Source organism: Doryrhamphus excisus, chromosome 4 (genome assembly GCF_030265055.1).
Source record: "Doryrhamphus excisus isolate RoL2022-K1 chromosome 4, RoL_Dexc_1.0, whole genome shotgun sequence".
In the NCBI taxonomy this organism is placed as follows: domain Eukaryota; kingdom Metazoa; phylum Chordata; class Actinopteri; order Syngnathiformes; family Syngnathidae; genus Doryrhamphus; species Doryrhamphus excisus.
Window position 1 is genome coordinate 3,720,556 of NC_080469.1, and position 26,995 is coordinate 3,747,550.

General features: G+C 38.4%; 1 protein-coding gene across 2 annotated transcripts in view; it reads right to left on the reverse strand.

Moving 5' to 3' along the window:
- sema4c (sema domain, immunoglobulin domain (Ig), transmembrane domain (TM) and short cytoplasmic domain, (semaphorin) 4C) overlaps positions 1–26,995 on the reverse strand; it is a 114,363-nt gene that overhangs the window by 24,667 nt on the left and 62,701 nt on the right. For both annotated transcript variants that reach the window (XM_058070052.1, XM_058070053.1), the window contains 3 exons: positions 19,966–20,173; positions 3,190–3,344; positions 496–558 (listed from right to left, as the gene is read on the reverse strand). In XM_058070052.1, coding sequence (XP_057926035.1) covers positions 496–558; positions 3,190–3,344; positions 19,966–20,089 — 342 coding nt within the window. In that variant the 5' untranslated portion in view covers positions 20,090–20,173. The remainder of the gene's footprint in view (positions 1–495; positions 559–3,189; positions 3,345–19,965; positions 20,174–26,995) is intronic.

The window sequence follows — 26,995 nt, forward strand, 5'->3', positions numbered from 1 at the left end:
ATTAATTAACTGTGATTAATTAACTGTGATAATCTCTGTGAAGACATTATTGTAGTATTTCCCATACATTAATTATTATGCAAATACATGAGCACCACCGCAAATACTTTTGGAGCTTTAAAAAAAGAAAGAAAGAAACAAACCAGTGAACACATTATAATGGGACTATATATGTGTAGCTTGAAACATGAGATAATTCATTCATTCATTTTCTACCGCTTTTCCTCATGAGGGTCGCGGGGGGTGCTGGAGCCTATCCCAGCTGTCTTCGGGCGAGAGGCGGAGTGGCCAGCCAATCACAGGGCACATATAGACAAACAACCATTCACACTCACATTCATACCTATGGACAATTTGGAGTCGCTAATTAACCTAGCATGTTTTTGGAATGTGGGAGGAAACCGGAGTACCCGGAGAAAACCCACGCATGCACGTTGATGTGATAGTGAGCTGTTATCATTTCACTGCAGTTGTGCCATTGAGCAATAACCTTACCTGGTTGCTTTTCCCCTTGATGAAACACTCCCGCTTCTTATCCATTGGTGCTTGCCAGTCAATCTGCAAACACAAATTGCAATTAAACAAATTGCTGTATAGCATATTGTCTGTATGTTGAAAAAAAAAAAAAAACAGTGACATAACCTATAATAATATTTTTTTCCAAAAATTGATCTTACAAAAATTAGTGTTTTACATGTTGTCTCTCAAATTCAGAGTGATAGGCAGATGGCAGAGGAACTTTTGAATGTTGGCTCCTTTCCTTGACATTCCACGCTTGGGGTGGGGGGAGGGGGGGTGATAACAGGTGGTCTTATCTTACTGCAAGATTCATAAAGCATAAACAGCCTGTGCTTGTGTGTGTGTGTGTGTGTGTGTGTGCGCACGTCTCTGTGTGAGTATCTAATAACTTCTCATTACAGTAAATCAGATAACAATCCCCCAAACGACTGACTGCAGGCTGTTCATGATGCCATCACACACCTTCTGTATTTGTATTGATCACAATATAGGCCAATTACTCAGGGAGCAAAGCCAACCCGGATTGGGTCCCCCCCACCCCCAGCGCCATAATTTCTGTGAATACGTTGGTGTGAAAAAGTGTCTGCAAACACAACTGAACACTATAAAAGTTTTTAGTAGGAATTATTAGGAATTTTGGCTCACTCAACATGGCAGAATTTTTGTAATTTAGCTTTTTTTTCATTTTGTTTTTCTTCAGCCATTCAGAGGTGGACTTGCTAGTGCAGAACCCAAGATGGCTTCAGCTTGAGGTCATGAACAGATGGTCACACATTCGACTTCAGGATTTGTTTGTAGACATTTATGGTTCCATTTATCACAGCAAGTCTTCCTGGTTCTCAGGCTGCAAAACAGCCCCAGACCGTCACACTACCACCACCATATTTTACTGTTGTGATGATGTTCTTTTTCTGAAATGCGGCCAAATGCAATGGGGCAATTAGGGATCATAAAGATGTTTTCTGGGAAAATTAATAGGGTTCATGTTTTTTTTTCATCAGGCTACTTTTGCTAACTAAGGCCTGCAGTTCTTTGGATGTTTTTGTGGGGTCTTTTGCGATGTCTTGGATGAGTTATAGCTTCGATCTTGGGGTGATTGTGGTTGGCCTGTCACTCTTAGGAAGGTTTACCATTGTTCCATGTTTTCGCCATTTGTGGATAATGGCTCTCACTGTGGTTTGCTAGAGTACCAAAGCTTTAAACATGTTTTTATAACCTTTGCTGACTTTTTGACTGATAGATTTCACTTGTTCACATGTCATGTAGGTTTATAGTAAAAAGTTTCATTTCAAAATAGTTTTTCATGTTCAGTTGTGTTGTCATTGACGGATATTTAAATTTGTCTGATGAGCTGAAACATTTTAATGTGAAAAACACTTTTTCATACCACTGTATGTGAGTGTATATACTGTATCCCTTAAATAAAAATGTGATTTAGAAATGGAAAACTTTGTAAGATCTGGATGTTTTTAAACTTTAATTCTGAAACTGTTTTTTCCCCAGATAATACATTAGGCATGGGCAACATGAAAAGACAAAAAGGTCAAAATTTGCATTTAAATTGAACAATTAATCAATGATGAATCGATTATCCAATTAATGACAACTACTTTGGAGTTCAATTAATGCTTTTTTTAAATTAAAAAATGTAAATATTCTCTAATTTCAGCCTGTTCTCTGATATGTTGCAGACCAAACCACTGACTGTGTTTGCTTCATATTGATTTTTGTCAGTTTAGAGCCTAACTGATTACTCGATTAATTGAAACACGCTTCAGATTAATCGACTAGGAAAATAATTTATAGTTTGGTGCCCTAAAGCTGTTCATTAGATGACCATAAGTAAAAAAAAAAAATCAAAATATGTGCTAAAAACTGATTAATTAACTGTGATTAATTAACTGTGATAATCTCTGTGAAGACATTATTGCATTATTTTGCATACATTAATTATTATGCAAATACATGAGCAACACAGCAAATACTTTTGGAGCTTTAAAAAAAGAAAGAAACAAACAAACCAGTGAACACATTATAATGGGACTATATATGTGTAGCTTGAAACATGAGATAATTCATTCATTCATTTTCTACCGCTTTTCCTCATGAGGGTCGCGGGGGGTGCTGGAGCCTATCCCAGCTGTCTTTGGGCGAGAGGCGGGGTACACCCTGGACTGGTCGCCAGCCAATCACAGGGCACATATAGACAAACAACCATTCAGACTCACATTCATACCTATGGACAATTTGGAGTCGCTAATTAACCTAGCATGTTTTTGGAATGTGGGAGGAAACCGGAGTACCCGGAGAAAACCCACACATGCACGGGGAGAACATGCAAACTCCACACAGAGATGGCCGAGGGTGGAATTGAACCCTGGTTTTCTAGCTGTGAGGTCTGCGTGCTAACCACTTGACCGCCGTGCCGCCCACATGAGATCATATCATAAAGAAAAAAGATAGAGCTCAGTTTTACCGATTACTACACACTTAAGTCCCAAGTACTTTTTCAGAAAAAATTTTGGTCTCTGCAAAATATTTTTTAGATGGGTAACTTTGGTGGAAAAACAAAGATTTTTCAAAGAATAAATGAATAAAGTCCCAAGAACGCAGGAACTCCTACAAAAGCTTTTAAGCAGTTTTACTGTGTATGTGTTTTATTGTCGTTACCTGTGGCCTTAGCTGTCTGCTAATGTCATTGGGATCCAAAGCAAACAGCGCCTCGCGTGCGCCGACGTACAAAACTCTCTCGTGCTCCGACAAAGTCAGCAAGCTGTAGTTGAATACTCCCTGGATGCTGAACCTCGCCATGCTGTCCAACGTATCTGGATGAAGACACAAATATAGAATACAAGTGTTTTGTACCTGTTTGTACACATAATAATAATAATAATAATAATAATAATAATAATAATAATAATAATAATAATAATAATAATAAATTATTTGTCATCAAATGCTATAGGTTGGAAATCACGGCATTACACCATATAACTCAACACTTGTTCAATTGAGAGGGCGGAAGGGAACATTTCACACAAATGTATTCACATCCTTGCTTATTCACACCACTGATCCACCGCGCAAACCCTCACATGGCCCCCCCACTTGCTTTCATCCGGCTAAAAACACATTTCTTGCTTCTTATACAACACAAACGGACAGTAATTCTGCTATTCAGCGCCTATCATCCTACATCAACCAAGCCTACGTTCAACCTACGCAACAATAACCAGCTTTTTATATATAAAGAATCTAAAAAGAATGCATAATAATAATATTATTTTTTTTTGTTTTAGCAACTTTCTATTCTGTACCCATTATTAGCACATAATGCAGCATTTTATTCATGACAAATACATATTTCGGTGAGTCGGTGAGTTCAGAAGAGAAGCTGCTTTGAAAGCCTTCCAACATTTGTATTTATTTTTTTAAGGCATTTTTATGGAAAAATCAGATAAGTTTAAAAGATCTGTATGTCAGAAGTGAGATAAGGTCCTCCAATTTAGAAAGGCTGTGCAAATAAACAAGATGCAATTATGATTATTTTTCCCATTAGACCATGTTTTCCCTGACGACTGAAGCAAAACAAACGAGAAATAAAGACCACAGTAACAACACAATAGTTGTATAATTAGAATATAGTAGAATAGCTAATAAATTGATGACTTATATAGATGTACTGTATATGTATGTATGTAAAACTTGACAACAATTACTAACTATTAAGAAACTCTAAAGAAAGGGTCTCCAAAGTGTGTTCTCGGGGCCATTAGCAGCCTGTAGCACATCCCTTGTTAGGGTCGCAGGTGTATGCTGGAGCCTATCCCAGCTTTGGCTTTGAAAAGAGGCATGGTACACATTGGACTGGTTGCCAGGAAGTACCTGAAATACATTCTAAACAATAAAATATAGTAAAAAAATCAAATAAAAATAGCAAAAATTGAAAAATAATTCATTGGAATAATAATTGGAAAAAAAAGTTGTAATCTAATGAGAAAAAGTCATAATTCTCCTGGAAAAATAATTGTAATATTGAGAAAAAAGGCATTTTTTAAATTAAAATACACTATATTCTAATAATAATAAAAAAAATATAAAAAAAATAAAAAATAAAAAATAAAAAATAAAATATTACTTGGTGGAAAAAGTTTGGACACCCCTGCTCAACAGTAGTGTTGAGCATATTAATGTACAGTACTATATTTCTGTGTAGAGCAGTGCTCCCAAATAGTGGGGTCGGCCCCTCTGGGGGGGTGGGTCGCGATGAACTGTCAGGGGAGCTGTGAGAGGCAGGGAGGACTTTCGATATAAGTACAGACCTCCAAAAAAATGTATGAATTTGTCATACTCAGCATATAATCTTGCTCGTATTCCTCACTGTGGTTTCGGTTTTGAGCTCAGTTTGTACAGTACAGATAAACAAATACATATTATCAGTTTCTTAATATTATTTCAAATCGGGGGGGGGGTGCAAAAATATTTCTGACAGAAAATAATTGAGAACCACGGGTATAGAGCGAGATTTTGGAAGCATAATGGCAAGTAGACAAAAACTCCAAAATGATACATGCAAAAATCGGGGGCCTGAATGGGTGTCAATCTGTAGGTATGATGAGGCTGCTTCATTATCTGGGAACCAGATGCAGAGGCTTCTTAATCTAATTGGCTATCATTGAATAGCCTTGGAATTCATGCAAATTTTATCAGGTCTGCCAAACTGGGAGACAATTGTGTTGACAAAAACATGAACAAATGCTGACAAAAACAATCTAAAAGAGATTACGAGTAAATCACAATACGCTTGTGCAACAGTCCCATCAGCAGAAAAAAATGAAACTATATTCATATTTACTTGCATACAGATGAGTTAGCAAGGACATGGTGGAAACAAGCTAAAGAAAAAGAATCATCCTTAGTGGAAAACAGTGTCAATACCCAAAATGGGCAATACAAAAAGGTATAGAGCAGGTCAGACAGAAAGAAAAACAAAAGAAGAGAAATAATTCAACAACTGAAAAAAAAAAGATCATAGCCATGGTTACATTCCCATACATCAGGGGCATGCCCATAACACCATAAACCAGGAATCGAAACTGTCAGGTATTGAAACGAACTATCTTGGTCTGTTGTCTAGAACGTATGTGCAGCACATGTTAATATAGAGGGCTGCACGGTGGTCAAGTGGCTTCGCAGCTAGGAGACCCCGAGTTCAATTCCACCCTCGGCCATCTCTGTGTGGAGTTTGCATGTTCTCCCCATGTTTTCTCCGAGTACTCCGGTTTTCTCCCACATTCCAAAAACATACTAGGTTAATTGGAGACTCCAAATTGTAATTGAATAATTGAATGTGAGTGTGAATGGTTGTTTGTCTATATGTGCCCTGTGATTGGCTGCCCACCAGTCCAGGGTGTACCCCGCCTTTCGCCTGAAAACAGCTGGGATAGGCTCCAGAAAATGAATGAATTCACGTTAATGTAGATGTTAAAATTCCATCTCATGGCCGCTAATCATAGCTCCATACGATACCACAAATACCGTTAAGACCAACTCCCCTGCATCGCATCACAACAAAAACATCCAAAAACAAAACTTCAGCACTCTTACTTGTTTCATGTTTAAAATTTCGTTCCTTATCTCTGAAGCGGTAATTGCTTATTCTCCCGCAATCTAAAGTGCTATTACTCAACTAAACATGTAGATCGCCATCTTTCTAAACTCACCCAGGGGTCGAGTGTTCCACCCTCACGCACAAACTCTTGGCCGGTGGCTCTGGTGTTGAACTGAGCTGACCCCCGCCAAGCTAAAAGAAGTTGATATTTTCCACTCTTTTATATGATCATATCTATATACAGAAATCCAATATAATTCATATTACCAAAAATAGTTCATGGGTGTATTTAGGTCATCTTGGGCCACTACTGTTAATCCTGCTCCCTTTCGATGTAAACATGCAGGAAAGACATTAGTGCAAAGATGGCAGTGAAATATTATGGACAAGGGTAAGGAAAATCCGAAACAGGGAAGCTTGGGAGGAGAGCGATGAGAAAGAGGAAAAGTGCTTAACGAAAGGAAGTGGCAGATAAGTAGAGAAGTTAGCTTATTATCTGAGGAGCAGCAGCATATAAACATTGGAGGGGACATACAAATGAGCGGTAGAGAGAGAGAGAGAGAGAGCGGTAGAGAGGCGGCTACCTCTGGGGGGATATGAACACATCTGCTGCTGTATCACACACACACACACAAAATCATCAGTGTCGCAGTTCTCTGGGGTACCAAAGCACTGATTCGAACAATACCAACAAAGTGGCCCCTTTTAGTGATGGGTGGCTCTGTCATAATGTGAAGATACCGCTTAATGTAATTACCCTACCCTAGACAGTGTGGTGACCCCCGTAATCAAGTGAAGACCGCTTCTGTGGCAAAAGGAAAACCGGGTACACTTGTCAATCAAGTTTCAGTGCTTCACTCTTTTTTTCAAAAATTTTCAAAAATCATTTCATGACTATATTATGCTGTTTTTTTGTGGTTCAATACTGTCTATTATTAGTCAAAAATAGGAATGATCCGATCAGGTTTTTTTTTTATCATGCCGATATTGTTCCAGATATTTCATGAGTGAAGTGGTCCGATACCAATACTAATACCCATCACATATTCATTCATTCATTTTCTACCGCTTTTTGGAGCTGGAGCCTATCCCAGCCTACACCCTGGACTGGTGGAACATGCAAACTCCACACAGAGACGGCAGAGGGTGAGATTGAACTCGGGTCTCCTAGCTGTGAGGTCTGCGCGCTAACCACCCGACCGCCGTGCAGCCCTTACATTAACATTAATTCATTCATTTTCTACAGCTTATCCTCACAAGGGTCACAGTGGGTGTGCTGGAGCCTATCCCAGCTGTCTTTGGGCGAGATTGGCCGCCAGCCAATCCCAGGGCACATATAGACAAACAACCATTCACACTCACATTCATACCTATGGACAATTTGGAGTCGCCAATTAACCTAACATGTTTTTTTGGAATGTGGGAGGAAACCGGAGTACCCGGAGAAAACCCACGCATGCACGGGGAGAACATGCAAACTCCACACAGATATGGCCGAGGGTGGGATTGAACTCGGTCTCCTAGCTGTGAGGTCTGCGTGCTAACCACTCGCCCACCATGTAGCCCTCTTTTAAATTATAAAAGGTAATTCACCACCAATTAATGATCATGTAAGACGATCATTAATCGGAGCGACAATTATGGTGCGTTGAAGGACCGCCAAACAAAGTGCGAAATCTCAATGCTTGATGAAAAAAACAACCACTAAAGCATACAAATTTTGACCCAGAATCTCCCCAGAATATGATCAGCAAAATATTATGTATATGCATATATGTTTTTGTGCAGGTACTAAGTCGCCAATTAACCTAGCATGTTTTTTGGAATGTGGGAGGAAACCGGAGTACCCGGAGAAAACCCACGCATGCACGGGGAGAACATGCTAACTCCACACAGAGATAGCCGAGGGTGGAATTGAACCCTGGTCTCCTAGCTGTGAGGTCTAACCACTCGAACGCCGTGCCGCCCCTAATCACATATATACAGTGTAAATGTCTAGATGTACTACTGCCTATATTAGGGGTTACCGAAGTATTTTATTGTGAGAGATACTTTTACTTTTTTTTGTAACATTTATTTTCATAGCTTATTTCAAGCCAAATAAAGCCAATATTCTTGTTTTACAAGGACATAAACAATGCTGGTATCCACAACTTGCCTTGCATTTATTTCTAGTCTCATATTATTAACTGAAAACCTGAATGAAAAGCAGGTTTGGCCACCTCTGCCTGGCCCTTTTAGCCACAACCGCTGCCCACACTTCCAAGTACAGCTAGTTGGGACCGGGGCACATCGCAAGCCTCGAAAACTCACCAGACCCTTCCAAGTACTTACTGATCATAAAAATACTTGATATCATTGAGCAATTCACATTTAAAATAAAAATAATTACATATAACTTGTGTAAATAGCCATAGTTGTGTACAGTTGTGTAACTACAACTGAGTAGTAGTATGTCAGTGAATCCAAGTAAAAGGCTCTAAAATGTGATGCTACTTTATTGAGAACCAGTTATCGGTCTGCTGAGTTGCCAAACTTTCAAATTCGAATTCCCTCAACAAAAACTGCTGTCTCTCATGGATTGTTATGTTTTCCTTCAAGGCAGCAGCTGAGAAGATGTATTTCAATTGGATAAAAAAGGGGCTCCATTTTAAAGATAAGAAAGCTAATTTTCATACGAACAGAAAGCAGAAGCTGCCTGAAGCTAGGAAATCAATCATATGGAATTTGTGGGGAACCAATCAGAAGCAAGAATTAGTAATGCAGCTTCATCATCCGGGGTCCGGTTAAAACCGAATTCTTCTGAAACTTTGGGAGGCGGAAGAAGGAAAAAAAGGAGGACTCAAAGGGCATCCACGTGTTGCAAAAAAAGTTATACTTCAGACCTTTGACTTTGGGGATTGGCCTCCATCTTTCTTCTCACTGTGCTCCCCCCTCCCCTCCCTGTTTGCTATAAATATATCCAACCCCTGCTTATAGCTTCCAACCACCCAGCCACTCACACACCAACCTATGATTAAAGGCCTATTTTAAGGAGAGCTTTGAAGCAGTAACAAACATGGGGAGCAGAGGCAGACAGAGGCGGGAGAGACAGTGGAGTGTGGGACAGCGCCACCAGAATAAAGTCAAACCCTGTCTTACACATAGAAAAAAAATACACACACAAAAAGAATGGAAGCCATTTCTCTGTTGCAAAGATGGAAAGCTAACAAGAAAGTCAGGTGGAAGACAGAATGAGAGCATGAGGAGAGAAAAAAAAGGGGGAAACCAAACATGTTATGACTTAAAATAAAAATAAAATAAAAACCCACCCATACAATCTCAAGTGGCTTGAATTGAGGTTATTGTGTAAAGTCTCAAAATATTATTTATTGTTAAAAATCTAGCAAATATTCTTCCACTTATTTTTAATTCAAATCAAATCAAATCGGGCTGCACGGCGGACGAGTGGTTAGCGAAAAGACCTCACAGCGAGGAGACCCGAGCTCAATCCCACCCTTGCATGTTCTCCCCGTGCATGCGTGGGTTTTCTCCGGGTACTCCGGTTTCCTCCCACATTCCAAAAACATGCTAGGTTAATTAGTGACTCCAAATTGTCCATAGGTATGAATGTGAGTGTGAATGGTTGTTTGTCTATATGTGCCCTGTGATTGGCTGGCCACCAGTCCAGGGTGTTCCCCAGCCTCTCGCCTAAAGACAGCTGGGATAGGCTCCAGCATCCCCCGCGACCCTCGTGAGGATAAACGGTAGAAAATGAATGAATGAATGAGTTCTCCTCCTATGTTGTGTGGAAGTGGTAACTTTTTGGCTTCTTATTTTCTTTCCCCACCCTCGGCCATCTCTGTGTGGAGTTTGCATGTTCTCCCCGTGCATGCGTGGGTTTTCTTCGGGTACTCCGGTTTCCTCCCACATTCCAAAAAACATGCCAGGTTAATTAGCGACTCCAAATTGTCCATAGGTATGAATGTGAGTGTGAATGGTTGTTTGTCTATATGTGCCCTGTGATTGGCTGGTCACCAGTCCAGGGTGTTCCCCAGCCTGTCGCCCAAAGACAGCTGGGATAGGCTCCAGCATCCCCCGCGACCCTCGTGAGGATAAGCGGTAGAAAATGAATGAACGAATGAATCAAATCAAATCAACTTTATTTGTATAGCACTTTTCCTGCAAAGACATGCAACACAAAGTGCTTTGGGAGGAGCCGCAGGCCGTGACTCCGACAGACGGGCGGACCCCCCACATTAAAGGGAGGAACCCCCAGCCGGCTGGGTCGAAGGGACCCAAGGATGGCACCCCCTCAGCAGACCCGACACAACCCTCCTGAGGAAATACTGGAGTTAAAAGCTAAAGACTAAAAGCATAAAATAGGACTAAAAAAGATAAAATCATAAGAAAAGTTTAAAAATATGAGTTAAAAGCCTGATTAAAAAGGTGTGTCTTTAATCTTTTCAGTTGTTCAGTCAAAAATTACCTGTGGGGCTGCGACTAATGATTATTTTCTTAGTCGATTAATCTGAAGATTGTTGTTTCGATTAACCGTGTAATGGTTAGGCCCGATATAAATCCTGAAGAAATCAATATTGTAGGTTTGGTTTTCTTTTGTTGTGCTCTTATTTTGTTATATGCATTTCCTGTTTAGCACGCTTTTGAGTTCTATTGACCGTTCTCTTGCTCGGGACAACGTGGGTTGTCACTCCTTCTCTTGAGTACACGTGATAACTAGCCTTAGAGACAGGAAGTTATTGTAAACAAAACTAACTGTTGCCCCCCCCTTGCTTTGTACTCCCACCCAGTACTACAGTTTCAGCGCATAGAACCAACCAGCGGTACATCGTATATCTGTAAAAAGCCTTTTAACACTGCTGCAAGGAGGCGCTTTGCATATGAGCAGCCTTGGAGTGGCATTTTCACTTTAATCCACATTCCCACTCGGTCACACATCAGCTCTCCCCCCCGAGTCATTGTGACAAGAGAGAACACTCCAGGTCCTGACATCTGGTCCAGGCCGTTAATCTCCACTGACCAATCAGCTCGGGGGGGGGCTCGGCCGGCCGGGCACGAGTGACACTCAACGCAGTGATGAATTTTCCCTTTCCTCCTTCCTCCTCCCACATCTGTCCTGCCAGTCACGCACAACCTTGCTGTGCCTCTTCTGCATTGCTCTCAACCACTCATTACTATAATTGGAGGCTTTGAGGAGAAGATATGGCAGAGACAGAATGCAGGGAAAAAAAAAAAAGAAAGGTTGAAAGAGAGTTCTCTGGAGGTCAGAGGCCTGGCCCTTTTCCACCCTTTTCTGTCTCCATTTTTATCTCAGTGTTTCTCAATCATTCATTCATTCATTCATTTTCTACCGCTTTTTCCTCATGAGGGTCGCACGGGGTGCTGGAGCCTATCCCAGCTGTCTTTGGGCGAGAAGCGGGGAACACCCTAGACTGGTCGCCAGCCAATCAATCACAGGGCATATATAGACAAACAACCATTCACACTCACATTCATACCTATGGACAATTTGGAGTCGCTAATTAACCTAGCATGTTTTTTTGGAATGTGGGAGGAAACCGGAGTACCCGGAGAAAACCCACGCATGCACGGGGTTGAACATGCAAACTCCACACAGAGATGGCCGAGGGTGGGGATTGAACCCTGGTCTCCTAGCTGTGAGGTCTGCGCGCTAACCACTAGACCGCCGTGCCGCCCTCATTCATTCATTTTCTACCGCTTTTTCCTCATGAGGGTCGCACAGGGTGCTGGAGCCTATCCCAGCTGTCTTTGGGCGAGAGGCGGGGTACACCCTGGACTGGTCGCCAGCCAATCAATCACAGGGCATATATAGACAAACAACCATTCACACTCACATTCATACCTATGGACAATTTGGAGTCGCTAATTAACCTAGCATGTTCTAGCATGTTTTGGGAATGTGGGAGGAAACCGGAGTACCCAGAGAAAACCCACGCATGCACGGGGGAGAACATGCAAACTCCACACAAGAGATGGCCGAGGGTGGAATTGAACCCTGGTCAATCAATCCAAAAGTGTTTTTGGCTTATCGGGTTCATTTACTGCATCAATGTGGCTCCATTTTCAAATAGGGCCTACATTTCTCCCCCCCCCCGCTTTGCTTTTGTTGCCTCTGTTCTTTGTTTAACCTCAGCTGCTGTATTTTGTCATAGTTTTGGCTTACTGGTCTTTGTCAGGACTCGGGTATGCGATGTAATTGTTAGTGTGTGTGTGCGTGTGTGAGTCAGAACACAACAGGAAAACCAAAACGGGCAGCGTCTGAGGTCCGTGAAGATGACCCCCCCAATCATATTCCAACATATAAACACACTTTACTTGACTTAGGATATTCCCAAGTTGACTTAAAGTTCAGGCTGACTCATGGCAGGTGCAGTCAAAGTAGTAAAAGTTCCTTTACAATCCAAACGCAACACGCAGATTCAATGCATTTTAACTGAAAGAACCACCATGTACATTAGTTCACATGTTAGGTAATGAACAGGGCTAATTGTTTGTCAATTAATCTGTTGTTGTGTATCGGTCATGCCCGAGACGAACCAAATCAATATGAGCCAAAAACAGTTAGTGGTTTGGTTCACAACAAACCAGAAATGAGGCAAAAAATGTTGAATATAAAGTTCCAGTAAAGCTCATGTGTAAAATATGTTGTTGTCAAAAACACAAAGATAATAATAGGTCGTATTTCATGGATCACAAAGGAAATCCTAAAATATTCAGAGGCTGAAATGACAGGATATTTACATTTTTAAACAGGGTTGTCAAATGATTAAAAAATGTAATCAAATGAATCAGAATTAATCATGATTAATCACAACTTGCCACTGTGTGAAATATGCCCGTTGTTGTATTTTATGAACAGGACATGACAAGGTTGCGGGGATGTGCTGGAGCCTATCTCAGCTGAATTTAGGCATGATTAAAAATTGTAATCAAAAGAATTAGTTTTCAAATTAATTAGTCATGAATAATGACCATTTTCCACTGTGTGATAAATGCCCATTGTTGTTGTATTTTATGGACAGGACGTGACAGGGTGTGTGCTGGAGCCTATCCCAGCTGCCATTAGGCATGATTAAAAATTGTAATCAAATGAATCAGTTTTCAAATTAATTAATCATGAATAATCACCATTTTCCACTGTGTGATATATGCCCATTGTTGTTGTATTTTATTGACAGGATGTGACGGGGTGTGTGCTGGAGCCTATCCCAGCTGCCATTAGGCATGATTAAAAATTGTAATCAAATGAATCAGTTTTCAAATTAATTAATAATTAATAATCACCATTTTCCACTGTGTGATATATGCCCATTGTTGTTGTATTTTATGGACAGGATGTGACAGGGTCACGGGTGTGCGCTGGAGCCTATCCCAGCAGACATTAGGCATGATTAAAAATTGTAATCAAATGAATCAGTTTTTAAATTAATTAATTATGATTAATCGCCATTTGCCACTGTGTGATATATGCCCATTGTTGTTGTATTATATGGACAGGACATGACAGGGTCACAGGTGTGTGCTGGAGCATATCCCAGCTGCCATTAGGCATGATTAAAAATTGTAATCAAATGAATCAGTTTTCAAATTAATTAATCATGATTAATCACCATTTGCCATTGTGTGAAATATGCAAACCCTACACAGAGATGCCCAGGCGGGGATTTGAATCCAGGTTTTCTTTTTGTTTTAAAATGTGTTATTAAAACCAAGTAAATTTATGTTAAGTCTGGCCTTCATGATTTTTTTTAACTAGTTTGACTAGGCAGGAACTAACTAATATAATACTTTATATTTCCTTACTTCCAAAAAGTTGATTGTAAAATAGATAAAGCGCTCAAGAATGACTAGTTCACTTAATTATTATATATTACATTATTGCACAGCTGAAAATGTATGAACTCAGAAATGGAAAGAGAAGTTAATGAAAAGCATGAAATCTAATTTAGAGGCAGGATAGGCTTTGTGAGTTAAAAATGACAATATGAGAATAGCTTAGGAGGAAGAAATATGGTTGAAAATGTCAGAAACTGACTTTTAAAGGGTAAAAAAAAAAAAGGCACGGTTGTATAGTGTGGCTATGAGACACTCATAGCGGATGTTTGTCTTCCTCTGTGTCCTCATGTATGCCTTGTGTAATTGCAGGGAGGGGGCGATGAGTGTTGGTCGTCGGTGGGGGGGGGGGGGGGGGGGGGGTGTAAATATTACCTCTTTAGCCATCTCTGCTTCTACTCCGCCACCATCCACCCAACCCACACTTACACACAAGGACAGACATGCACCCCTTCTGCTCTGCCCCAGAGCTCCAAATCCCTCATACTGCCAGCCTAAGCAGTACACACATACAAACAAAGGGGGATTAGATAGACACAGACACACACACACACGCACACAAAAACACACACAGAATGGATATTGCATGTCTGTGCAAAGATGCATCCTTAGATAGACGAACAGATAAAGCGGAAAAAAAGAACGTATGTGCTCCTTTCTGACAATCTAAAGCAACTTTTTGTCCTTTTAAGGCAGCATCTGACAACCCGCCCTCTTTTTCCCCTCCACCTGTCTCACTTTCATGCTTTCTTGCCATTATATTTCCACTCTATCACCATCTGGCAAGCCCCAGTCTCCCCTCACTGCAGCTTTGTTTTTCCAATTTCATCGTGCTCCTTTCTCATCTTAAGCACAGCAACAAAAAAAAAAAAAAAAAAAAAAAAAAAAATTAAATCCATATAAGTCACACTAGAACCGGGCATATAAAGCTCATTTTTTCTTTGACCGAGTTGCAATGAGTAAGATAATCCCACTTGTTTCCAATGTAAATCAATTTGTGCTGAGAATTCCTTCTGCACTCGAGTGTCATATTGCATACAATAAGAGATGCGAGGGGATGTGATCTGCCTTCACTCGGGTTTCAGGACTTGATTTCCAGTATGGGAAGCTTCCATGCCTTCTACTTTGAATCACTTGTTTCAGAAGAAAGAAAGAATAGCAGCATGGGGGAGAGTTTTGGAGAATCACTTGCTTTCTGGCACATGTAAGTGCTGACCGCAGAGCAGCAAAGATTTGGGTCAGTCTGACAAAACAGACCTGATTTGGTGCTCAGAGAATATGACTGAAAACTACTGAAGCCCCGATCAGTTGTTTCCTTCTGCAATTAAACGTCCTTACATCACCTTCAGCATTTGTTGCTTTGCTGTTGTAGTTCATTCTTTCTAGGGATGTCTGATGATACTGAAAAATCTGATATTCAGAGGCTGAAATGACAGGATATTTACATTTTTAAATAGGGTTGTCAAATGATTAAAAGTTGTAATCAAATTAATCAGTTTGCAAATGAATTAATCATGATTAATCACTACTTGCCACTGTGTGAAATATGGGTCACGAGTGTGTGCTGGAGCCTATCCCAGCTGACTTTAGGCATGATTGAAAATTGTAATCAAAAGAATCAGTTTTCAAATTAATTAATCATGAATAATCACCATTTTCCACTGCGTGATATATGCCTATTGTTGTATTTTATGGACAAGACACGACAGGGTCACGGGTGTGTGCTGGAGCCTATCCCAACTGACTTTAGGCATGATTGAAAAATGTAATCAAAACAATCAGTTTTCAAATTAATTAATCATGAATAATCACAATTTTCCACTGTGTGATATCTGTCCATTGTTGTTGTATTTTATGGACAAGACATGACAGGGTCACAAGTGTGTGCTGGAGCCTATCCCAGCGGACTTTAGGCATGATTGAAAATTGTAATCAAAAGAATCAGTTTTCAAATTAATTAATCATGAATAATCACCATTTTCCACTGTGTGATATATGCCCATTGTTGTTGTATTTTATGGACAGGACATGACAGGGTCACGGGTGTGTGCTGGAGCCTATCCCAGCTGACTTTAGGCATGATTGAAAATTGTAATCAAAAGAATCAGTTTTCAAATTAATCATTATTAATCACTACTTGCCACTGTGTGAAATATGCCCGTTGTTGTATTTTATGAACAGGACATGACAAGGTTGCGTGGATGTGCTGGAGCCTATCTCAGCTGACTTTAGGCATGATTGAAAATTGTAATCAAAAGAATCAGTTTTCAAATGAATTAATCATGAATAATCACCATTTTCCACTGTGTGATATATGCCCATTGTTGTTGTATTTTATGGACAGGACACGGCAGGGTCACAGGTGTGTGCTGGAGCCTATCCCAGCTGACTTTAGGCATGATTGAAAATAGTAATCAAAAGAATCAGTTTTCAAATTAATCATTATTAATCACTACTTGCCACTGTGTGAAATATGCCCGTTGTTGTATTTTATGAACAGGACATGACAAGGTTGCGGGGATGTGCTGGAGCCTATCCCAGCTGACTTTTGGAATAATTGAAAATTGTAATCAAAAGAATCAGTTTTCAAATTAATTAATCATGAATAATCACCATTTTCCACTGTGTGATATATGCCCATTGCTGTTGTGTTTTATGGACAGGACATGACAGGGTCACAAGTGTGTGCTGGAGCCTATCCCAGCTGACTTTAGGCATGATTGAAAATTGTAATCAAAAGAATCAGTTTTCAAAATAATTAATCATGAATAATCACAATTTTCCACTGTGTGATATGTGTCCATTGTTGTTGTACTTTATGGACAGGACATGGCAGGGTCACGGGGATGTGCTGGAGCCTATCCCAGCTGACTTTAGGCATGATTGAAAATTGTAATCAAAAGAATCAGTTTTCAAATTAATTAATCATGAATAATCACCATTTTCCATTGTGTGATATATGTCCATTGTTGTTGTATTTTATGGACAGGACACGGCAGGGTCACAGGTGTGTGCTGGAGCCTATCCCAGCTGACTTTAGGCATGATTGAAAATCGTAATCAAAAGAATCAGTTTTCAAATTAATCATTAATAATCACTACTTGCCACTGTGTGATATATGCCCATTGTTGTTGTATTTTATTGACAGGACATGACAAGGGTCACGGGTGTGTGCTGGAGCCTATCCCAGCTGACTTTAGGCATGATTGAAAATTGTAATCAAAAGAATCAGTTTTCAAATTAATTAATCATGAATAATCACCATTTTCCACTGTGTGATATATGCCCATTGTTTTTGTGTTTTATGGACAGGACATGACAGGGTCATGGGTGTGTGCTGGAGCCTATCCCAGCTGACTTTAGGCATGATTGAAAAATAAGTCCCTCATGAGACTTAATTTTTTAATTTTTTTTTAAATAGCTGGTTTCAACCATTTTGATGCAATAATTGTTTTTTTATTTAAGTTCACGTTCTGAGAAGAAAGTGAGTAGTTCGGATTGCTAGAGGAGTGAAACGCCTGCAGGGGTGAACAAGAGAAGGGGACAGAGAGGTGGACGATGATACTCGCATAAAAGAGATGCTTTTGGAATATCTCCCACTCCCTCACTCACACCCGCCACATGCAGGCAATTCTCCTTCAGAGCCGCAGAAATCGGAGCTCTCTGTGAAAACGTCATAGGAGTATTTCGAGGTCATTCAATAAGCATACAAAGCTAAAAAAAAAAAAAAAAAGGGGGGGGGGAGGATAAAAGGTAAAAAGGCAAGAGAGCCTGTGAGATAGATAAATGAGATGAAAGGTGCAATACATGATACAGATAGGTTAGAAAAATAGTATTTCACTCATCCCCAAGTAAGAGAATGCGGCACTATCCCTTTGATGGATTAAAACAGGCACTATTTCTAAGCCCGCCTTGCAACAATTGGTATTGTTCAGTGAAGAAAGAGCCAGGCATGGCTGCAGCGGAAGACAGGAGATAAAAAGTGCAAATGCAGTTTAGCACCAGGATTAGACTGACGTAATATTTTACTGAGGGTCAACGTCAGTCTTACCATGAATAATCTATTTCGGATATACAGTTGTCTCTTACCACTTTGAAGTTCGTATTTGGTGGTTTCACTATCACGCTTTTTAAAAAAAATAGAGTAATTAATAAATGATGCTGTTTCATGGTTCAATGCGGAATATTATCAGTCTTTTTTTAAGCAAATGTTAAATTTATTTCACCAAAATTAAAGGGGACCTATTATGCTTTTTCCACTTTTCTGACCAATAAAAGTAGTTAGAATGTTGTATTCTCGTGTTAAACAATACCAAAGTTTCAGATAAGAAGGTTTGCGCAATTGGAAGTGAACCTTGAAATAAGTTTGGACTGGCTCAAAACGCTCCGTTTCAAAAGGCGTGGCAAAACTGCCCCTTTGTGATGTCACAGAGAGGCGGAAATCCTTATATGGTTCATAGTTACGGAGTGGGAATGCATGAGGAGGGCTGTGGGTGGAATAAATTAAAACAGACACTTTGGCAGGATGCAAAAATGACAGGAAATACAGCTGGAATAGGTGCAGATTCTGGAAAATCTAAAAAAGTTACTGAAGGTTATTGTGTGTAGCTGCTCTATAGGATACCACAATTGGGCGTGTGACCAATCACAGCGGAGTGGGCATACATGAGGCGGGCTGTGGGTGGAATAAATTTCAAACAGACCACTTTGGCAGGATGTGCAAATGAAATCAAATACAGCAGGAATAGGTGCAGATTCTGGAAAATCTAAAAAAGTTACTGAAGGTTATTGTGTGTAGTTGCTCTATAGGAGACCGCAACTCGATACAAAGGGTCGATAAATGAGCATAATAAGGCATTTTCAACTATAAAAATGACAAAATTCACAAAAATAAAAATATAAGGCATTTAAAAGACATTGACAAAATGCAGTATTCTAAACTGGTCACTAGGTGTCAGTAATGTTACTGTAATATTTGGTGAGGCACACTAACCCATAATAAAAACATGTTGTTACTGTTGTGGCTATAATCCAAGATGAAACTCAATTTTGAACCCCGTGATATAACTTCCTATCACTCAGGGAACATATTTATAGCAGTATTTGTGTCTTAAATGGCTTATTTACTCTTATATTGTCGGCTACTGTAGCATAGGCAATATGAGTCAAATGTGACAATAGGATGTAGCCTAGAGGGCTATGATAAAATGACAATTAGGTTAACTAAAAAAAAAAAAATCCTTATTATGACTTATTATTTATTATAAGTGGCACAAGCTCTCTTCTGATGAGATGGTACAGAATCCTAAATATTTATCCAGTCTAAGATACAATGGAGTGGGACCTCTGGAAGGAATCAAAGGACAGAATGACATGTGGGCAGATGTTCAAAGATGGTTTCTCAACTTTGACAGAGAGACTTTGACCTTCGTCAGTCCCCTTTCTAACCATCTGTCTTACCTCCTTTCTCTTTGTATAATTTCTTCTACTACTCCTACTCAAATGGGCGTGAACTGATTAGATTAGGCCTGCTCAGATGAGAGGAAAAACGCCTTTCGAGGTTACGTTCGCACTGCAGGGTGTGATGCCCATGTTGGACTTTTTTTTTGTTAAAATCCGATCTTCTATGCGGTTGTTCATGTCACAATTTGAACGCAAAGCATCCAGGAAGTGTTGCTTTATGGACGTAAACATTGTGAGGGCATGACTTTTGGCTATGGCGGTTTATGGGTGAGAGTCAGAGTCAGGAGTCGAGGAAAATTTGACATGACCGACACTTAAAAAAAATATTTTTCAAAATCTTTATCCAAGTCTTGCATGACCAAACCCGCATTTAGATGACGTACAGGTTGGATTTATTGTACGCGACCTCACCGTCCATACTGTAGTATCTGGGATAGATATCGGATTCATATCTACAATGAGTGGTAATAGTCATCGGTCACCATCAAAGTACCTACATCACGTTTTAGCTCACTTACCCTGATACCGCACCGTCTTGCGTGGGATTGGGTTCCAGTTGAGACCTTGTGAAACTTCTAATCCAAATAGGAACACCAGGAGCAAGACCTTCACCCCACCCATTGCTCCGATGTGAACTCCCATTCGGCGAAAATGTTGCGATTGATGGCTTGCACTCTGACTCAGATGATGAAAAAGGAATCAGGAGAACAGAAGGGTTCCGGCAACCTGTTGAGAAAAGGGGAAAAAAAACATGTCAGTTTGAGGCTGCAATGTACTATTTTCATTGTCTTGGTTGTTTATTAGAAACTATTGTTGCATTTCAATTATGCAATTTTACTTAATTCTAACAAATGACCAGTTTTTCGCTAAATGTACCTAAAATTGTTGGGCAGTATTGAAAATCTTTGTTACATTTAACAAAATTCTTCTTCTTTCTCTTCGGCTTTTCCGCAGCAAATCAATCTCCTCCATCCAACCGTGCATCTGTCTACCCTCATGTCCTCCTTCACTACATCCATAAACGTCTCTCCTCTAGAAACGTCCCAACCATCTCAGTCTGGCCTCTCTGACTTTATCTCCAAGGCCTCTAACATGTAATGTCCCTCTCATGTACTCCTTCCTGATCCTATCCATCCTGGTCACTCTCAATGAGAACCTCAGCATCCTCATCTCTGCTAGCTCCAGTTGTGCTTCATGTCTTTTCCTCAGTGGCACTGTCTCTAGACCAGGGGTCTCAAACTCGCGGGCCGCATTTGGCCCACGGGCCGCGAGTTTGAGACCCCAACCAATCCAAATCATTTCTGCTACCTCCAGTTGTGATTCCTGTCTTTTCCTCAGTGGCACTGTCTCTACACCAAGGGTTTCAAACTCACGGCCCAAGGGCCAAATGTGGCCCGCGAGACGCTACTTTGAGGCCCCCACCTTGATACCAAAAGTTTAATGTTGAAATGACAGCTTAAAGCTGTGTGCACAACCCGGACACAATTAACATGATTTTGCCCCCGCCCATACTGTTACCCTACCCTGTTACCCCTGTGCCCTGTTTTGCTTTGGATTAGCAATGAAGCTAAAGGCTTATGACGCTTATGGGTACAAATAAATGCAGGAAATGATTTGGAATAAAAGGGAAAATACACGTCAAGATAAAGCATCTCATCAAACATGTTGTTAAAGTTACGGCGCTGCTCCCAGATGGAACTGAGTACGATGCTAACTTGCTAATTGGGTAAAAATTATTAAGTTTCATTAATGTTCATGTTAAAGGTTAAATAACTGTTAATACTGTACATTTGAATCTGAAAAAAATAATTTATAATAATTTTTATGAATAAAAAAAAATACTTATTTATTACTGATTGATTGATTTATTGTCTTTATTCTTAATTTGTTTATTTATTTATTTTTTAGCTTATTTTGTGTATAGAAAAATAAAAATTAAGATATTTGAGAACAGTGGAATGTTTTATCAGATATTTTGGTGTGGAAAACCAGAACCAAAGTACTGAAAAAGTGTAGAGTATAGCAGAAGCAAAAGCATTGAAGATAGTTTTTTTTTTTAAATTTTTTTTCCAGTTTTTAATGAATGTGTTTTGGGTTTTTTTTTTTTTTGAAAACTGATTCGGCCCGGCTTCACCCAGAACCTAGCTCCGGTGGCCCCCAGGTAAATTGAGTTTGAGAACCCTGCTCTAGACCAAACAACTAAAAAAACAACAAAACACGACTCATTAACGAGTAGCTGTGCCATTTTTGTTAATCATCTGAAAAATTTGCATCAATGCTACATTGAAGGAAAAATCTCCCCAGATTATGATGGCGTCTCCTCTACTGTGCAATGTGGAAAACATCTCAGGTGGAATATTCTTATCATTCCAGTAACATTGGAATCTGCCAGGACCTTTCAAAGTTCCATGTTTGGTGCTCTTGTGCAAAATATGTTGTAGGTCAGTGGTTCTCAATAACTGTCAAAATATTTTCATACCTCCCAAACTGAAATACTATTGAGGAACTGATATGTATTTATTCATCAGTACAGACTGAAACTGAAACTAGCAAAATGCAACAAAGTACGACCAATTAATACTGCCTCGCGGTCCCCTGACAGTTCACCACACCCGACCTCAATATTTGACAAGAACTGCTTTAAATTTCATTACATTTGATATTCAAATAAGCTAATTTGACAGAAATTTGAGGCAAAATAAAATTCGGATCTTCGTTGCGAAAAAAATTGCATCAACAGACCTGACTCAGTTTTAATTGGAGACCCTTGAACTACACATTTTTAATGACCTTTGGCTGCAGGGTTTTGCAGGAAAAGTTTGGTGTTTCTCCTTTACAGTCGGTAATAATAAAAGCTATTGCCAATCAAAAAGCGGTAGAACTGCTTATCACCGCACTCTTGTCGAGCCAATTCAGCAGCAGTATATTAAACCGAGGCTGTGTTATCAAAGTTAATTGTGCTGGCAATGCCTTAGACGCCAATGTGTTAGGAAATGAATGTTGAAAGCAAGGACAATCCAACAGCGGTATGCTCTAAATGAACAGCTTCAAACCTAATGGACATGTCAAATGTGCAGCTATAGTGTAGCAAAAACAATATCGTGACAAGATGATTGTTCCAGTGCTGCAATAATTCCCCCAGTATATTATTACACATGGCGTCAGATTCTACGAGAACCTTCTTAAAGGTCCATGAAGACATTTCTCTCCAAGGTCCATTCATCATCTTCTCGCAGAGTCACAATTGTTTTGTTTTTTTTAATACACAGGCAGTTATCTGTTTTTCATGTTGTTGTTACTTCTAAATGCAGTCTACACATACAAAACTTATTACTTTAATTTTTAAATATTTTAATAAAATTAATAAAATAAAATTAATGAAAAAAAATAAAATTAAAATTGTATTTTTTAAAGGTTTATTTTATTTTATTTTTTTTATTTTTTAAATATTTTAATAAAATGAATACAATTTTATTTTAATAATTTTTTTTAATGGTTTTATTTCATTTGAACATGCATCAGATTACAATTGAGTGCATCCCATAATCAGTTCACAGTTCCACATGTCCAAAAGGAGTAGGAAGAAGCAAAGCTTATTAAATCCTACCCCTCCATCTGGTACTTTTACAATCAGTAACTGTTACATTTGTTCACTTCCTGCTTTCCATAATACACTTTAAGTTTTTTTTTAATTTTTAATTTTGTAATTTTTAGTCCCATACCGAAGTACAAGGTGATATACAATGACATAATGGGTACCATAATAACTGTCCATATAGTATAATGTATAGTTTGTCTGGAACCTTCTATTTCTGAATAAAGGGGCAGAAATAAAAAAAATGTGTGGGTTTAAAAAAAATCTGATTCATTAAAAAAAAATCGAAAAATGAATCGAAAATAATCACGAGTGTACATCTCTGCAAATAAAAGCTGAAATGTACCTCATTAATCTTTTGATTTTGTCAAATCTACCGCAAAAATAAAGAAACAACCTCCTTGTTCAAATACTTCTAGTGGGTACCGTATCTTTTTGTGAAAAATATATACTTTGTATTAAAAAGTTTGACATGATTTGAAATGCTATAATGAGTTTTACACAACAGACACCAAAAATGAAGATTTAGGGCAGAGTGACTTATCTTCAAACATACTCTTCTGACGCATTATCAATATAAAACTGTGAAAAGCTTCAGAAAAGAATCTGGTTTAAACGACACCGAGGGATAACGTGTAAGACATTGTGTCACTGGTTCTTAGATACAATGCATTCCGCACTGGTAGATTATTTTCAGTAAGTAGGACGTTTCTGGAGAGAGATGACACTCTTTAATTGAAATGTCATTTCTAATACAGTAAGCGCCACGAGCAAAATTGCAAATTAAAAAACCGCAAAGGATGGTCTCTTATAACCTCAGCACACATCTGCAAATGATGTAGTATGTATTACCCAGTCAATGACCTTAGTACAGTACTACACTGTAAACCCCAATGTTCAAAGTACTTCAATAAATGAAATTATGCATACTCAAAGTTCTTACAAAAGTTATAATAATAATAATAATAATAATAATAATTATTATTATTATTATTGCAATTGAGTTATAATAATAATAATAATAATAATCATTATAATATAATAATAATAATAATAATAATAATAATAATAATAAAATAATAATAATAATAATAATAATAATAATAATAATAATAATAATTATTATTATCATTACTATTATTATTATTATTATTATTATTATAATAATAATAATTATTATTATTATTATTACTATTATTATTATTATTTTATTATTATTATTATTATTATTATTATTATTATTATTATTATTATTATTATTATTATTATTATTATTATTATGTCAAGTTCATTTAACATGTTCCATTTTGAGTACTTTTAACTAATATGTTTTGATTAAATTGAACTATGGCTATATTAAGTAAGATTAACTTAAAAACATAGTTTACATACAACTTAAAACACTGTAAATCCGAATTCTCAAAAATAATTAATTGGTATAAGTACATTTAAGTTAAAATTTTCTTAAAAGTTCTACTTATAAATGTTGATTGCCAGTTGCATTATCTGTCTTTTCAGTTTATTTAACTTGTAATTTTTGATTTAATATGAACTTTTTGCAGATTTGTGTAACCTACTTAAAAGAATTAACTTGTAGTTAATTAAAGATTAACTTAAAAACATAGTTTACATACAACTTAAAACACTGTAAATCCGAATGCTCAAAATAATTAATTGGTATAAGTATAGTTAAGTTAAAATTTTCTTAAAAGTTCTACTTATAAATGTTGATTGCCAGTTGCATTATCTGTCTTTTCAGTTTATTTAACTTATTATCTTTTTATGAATATGAACTTTTTGCAGATTTGTGTAACCTACTTAAAATAATTAACTTGTAGTTAATTAAAAAGTTTAAAAAAAAGTATCAATTAAACATGAATAAATCAAACCAAGAATAAATTAAGAATAAATCAGATAGATTTGTACTGTGTAGGTTACACATGCACACCTTCTTCCTATGGAAAGAGTTGAAATGAGAACCAAAATTTAAAAAAATGGAGAATGCATTGCAGAGAGAATGTGAAAAAGAAAGCTATTTCTCTTTTAAAATTAAATCCAAAATTTAAAAAAAAAGTATATATAATATCAACTCCAAATATTAAAGCTCTGATATACTCAAATGTTTGAGTTTACGAACTAAAAAAAAAAATGTGGCAACCGATTGCCTCACTTTTTTTAAGTTCTGCTAACTTATTTGGGTTTACATTGTAAAACTGAATAGGCTTTAGAATATACAGTCATTCACAAAAGTTTGCAAAGTTATCCAACGGCTCTCTAACCTGTAGCAATGAGCTCAATTAAAATGCCGGAAATAATTAAGAGTCCAATAGCTCTCTGTTAGTAGCAAAAAAATGTAAAATCTCCCTGCAAAGAAAACTTTCAAGTTGTCATGCTCTGACTCGCTTTCAGTTCAATTCAAAGACAAGCACATAAGGAGGTTATGTAAGCTCCTAATTATGCACCTGCTGCATTTTCAATGAAATGACTTCGTCACTGCTGTGTGCTCAATGGAAAAAGGCGTCTACTGACTTATGCCTAATTGTGGTTAAATGAAAAAAAAAAACGGGATCAAAAACTGGAGCTGCAGAAGATGGATGTGTCCTACCAATGTGGTCAGTTTGTTGGATTGGTTGGGGACTTAGGAGATGTGTGTGTGTGTGTGTTTGCATGATCTTGTGTGTACAAATCGAAGCAAAGTGACTGCTATTGATTCCACATTTAAAAACAAAATAAGAAGAGGGGAAGGAAAAATACTCCCCCCGCCGGTTCACCCCAGTTCAGATGATGGTGACGTGTCTTGATGCCTTAGCTTAGGGTTGAAAACTCCAAGCTTCACAGTGCACACTACGGGCTGTATTGGATCGATACTGAATGGTCAACGCTTGAGTGAGCCGAGACATGGAGAAGGGGGGTTGGTTTTGGGTGTGGGGGGGGGGGGGGGGGGGTCATATCATGAGGCAGGGATGAACATGAGCCCATAGGAGGGAGGGCGATGGATAATGTCCATACATTTTCTATACCACTTATCCTCACTAGGCCAACCCCACCTGACTTTGGGCGAGAGGCGGGGTACACCTTGGACTGGTCGCCAGCCAATCACAGGGCACATATAGACAAACAACCATTCACACTCACATTCATACCTATGGACAGTATAGAGTCGCCAATTAACCTAACGAGCTAACATAAGATTCATTCATTTTCTACCGCTTATCCTCACGAGGGTTGTAATCAAATGAATCAGTTTTCAAATCAATTAATCATGATTAATCACTACTTGCCACTGTGTATTTTATGAAAATTTTATGACATGACAAGATTGCGGGGATGTGCTGGAGCCTATCCCAGCTGACTTTAGGCATGATTGAAAATTGTAATCAAATGATTCAGTTTTCAAATTAATTAATCATGAATAATCACCATTTTCCACTGTGTGATATATGTCCATTGTTGTTGTATTTTATTGACAGGACACGGCAGGGTCACAGGTGTGGGCTGGAGCCTATCCCAGCTGACTTTAGGCATGATTGAAAATAGTAATCGAAAGAATCAATTTTCAAATTAATTAATCATGAATAATCACCATTTTCCACTGTGTGATATATGTCCATTGTTGTTGTATTTTATGGACAGGACACGGCAGGGTAACAGGGTGTGCTGGAGCCTATCCCAGCTGACTTTAGGCATGATTGAAAATTGTAATCAAATGATTCAGTTTTTAAAATTAATTAATCATGAATAATCACCATTTTCCACTGTGTGATATATGTCCATTGTTGTTGTATTTTATGGACAGGACACGGCAGGGTCACAGGGTGTGCTGGAGCCTATCCCAGCTGACTTTAGGCATGATTGAAAATTGTAATCAAATGATTCAGTTTTCAAATTAATTAATCATGAATAATCACCATTTTCCACTGTGTGATATATGTCCATTGTTGTTGTATTTTATT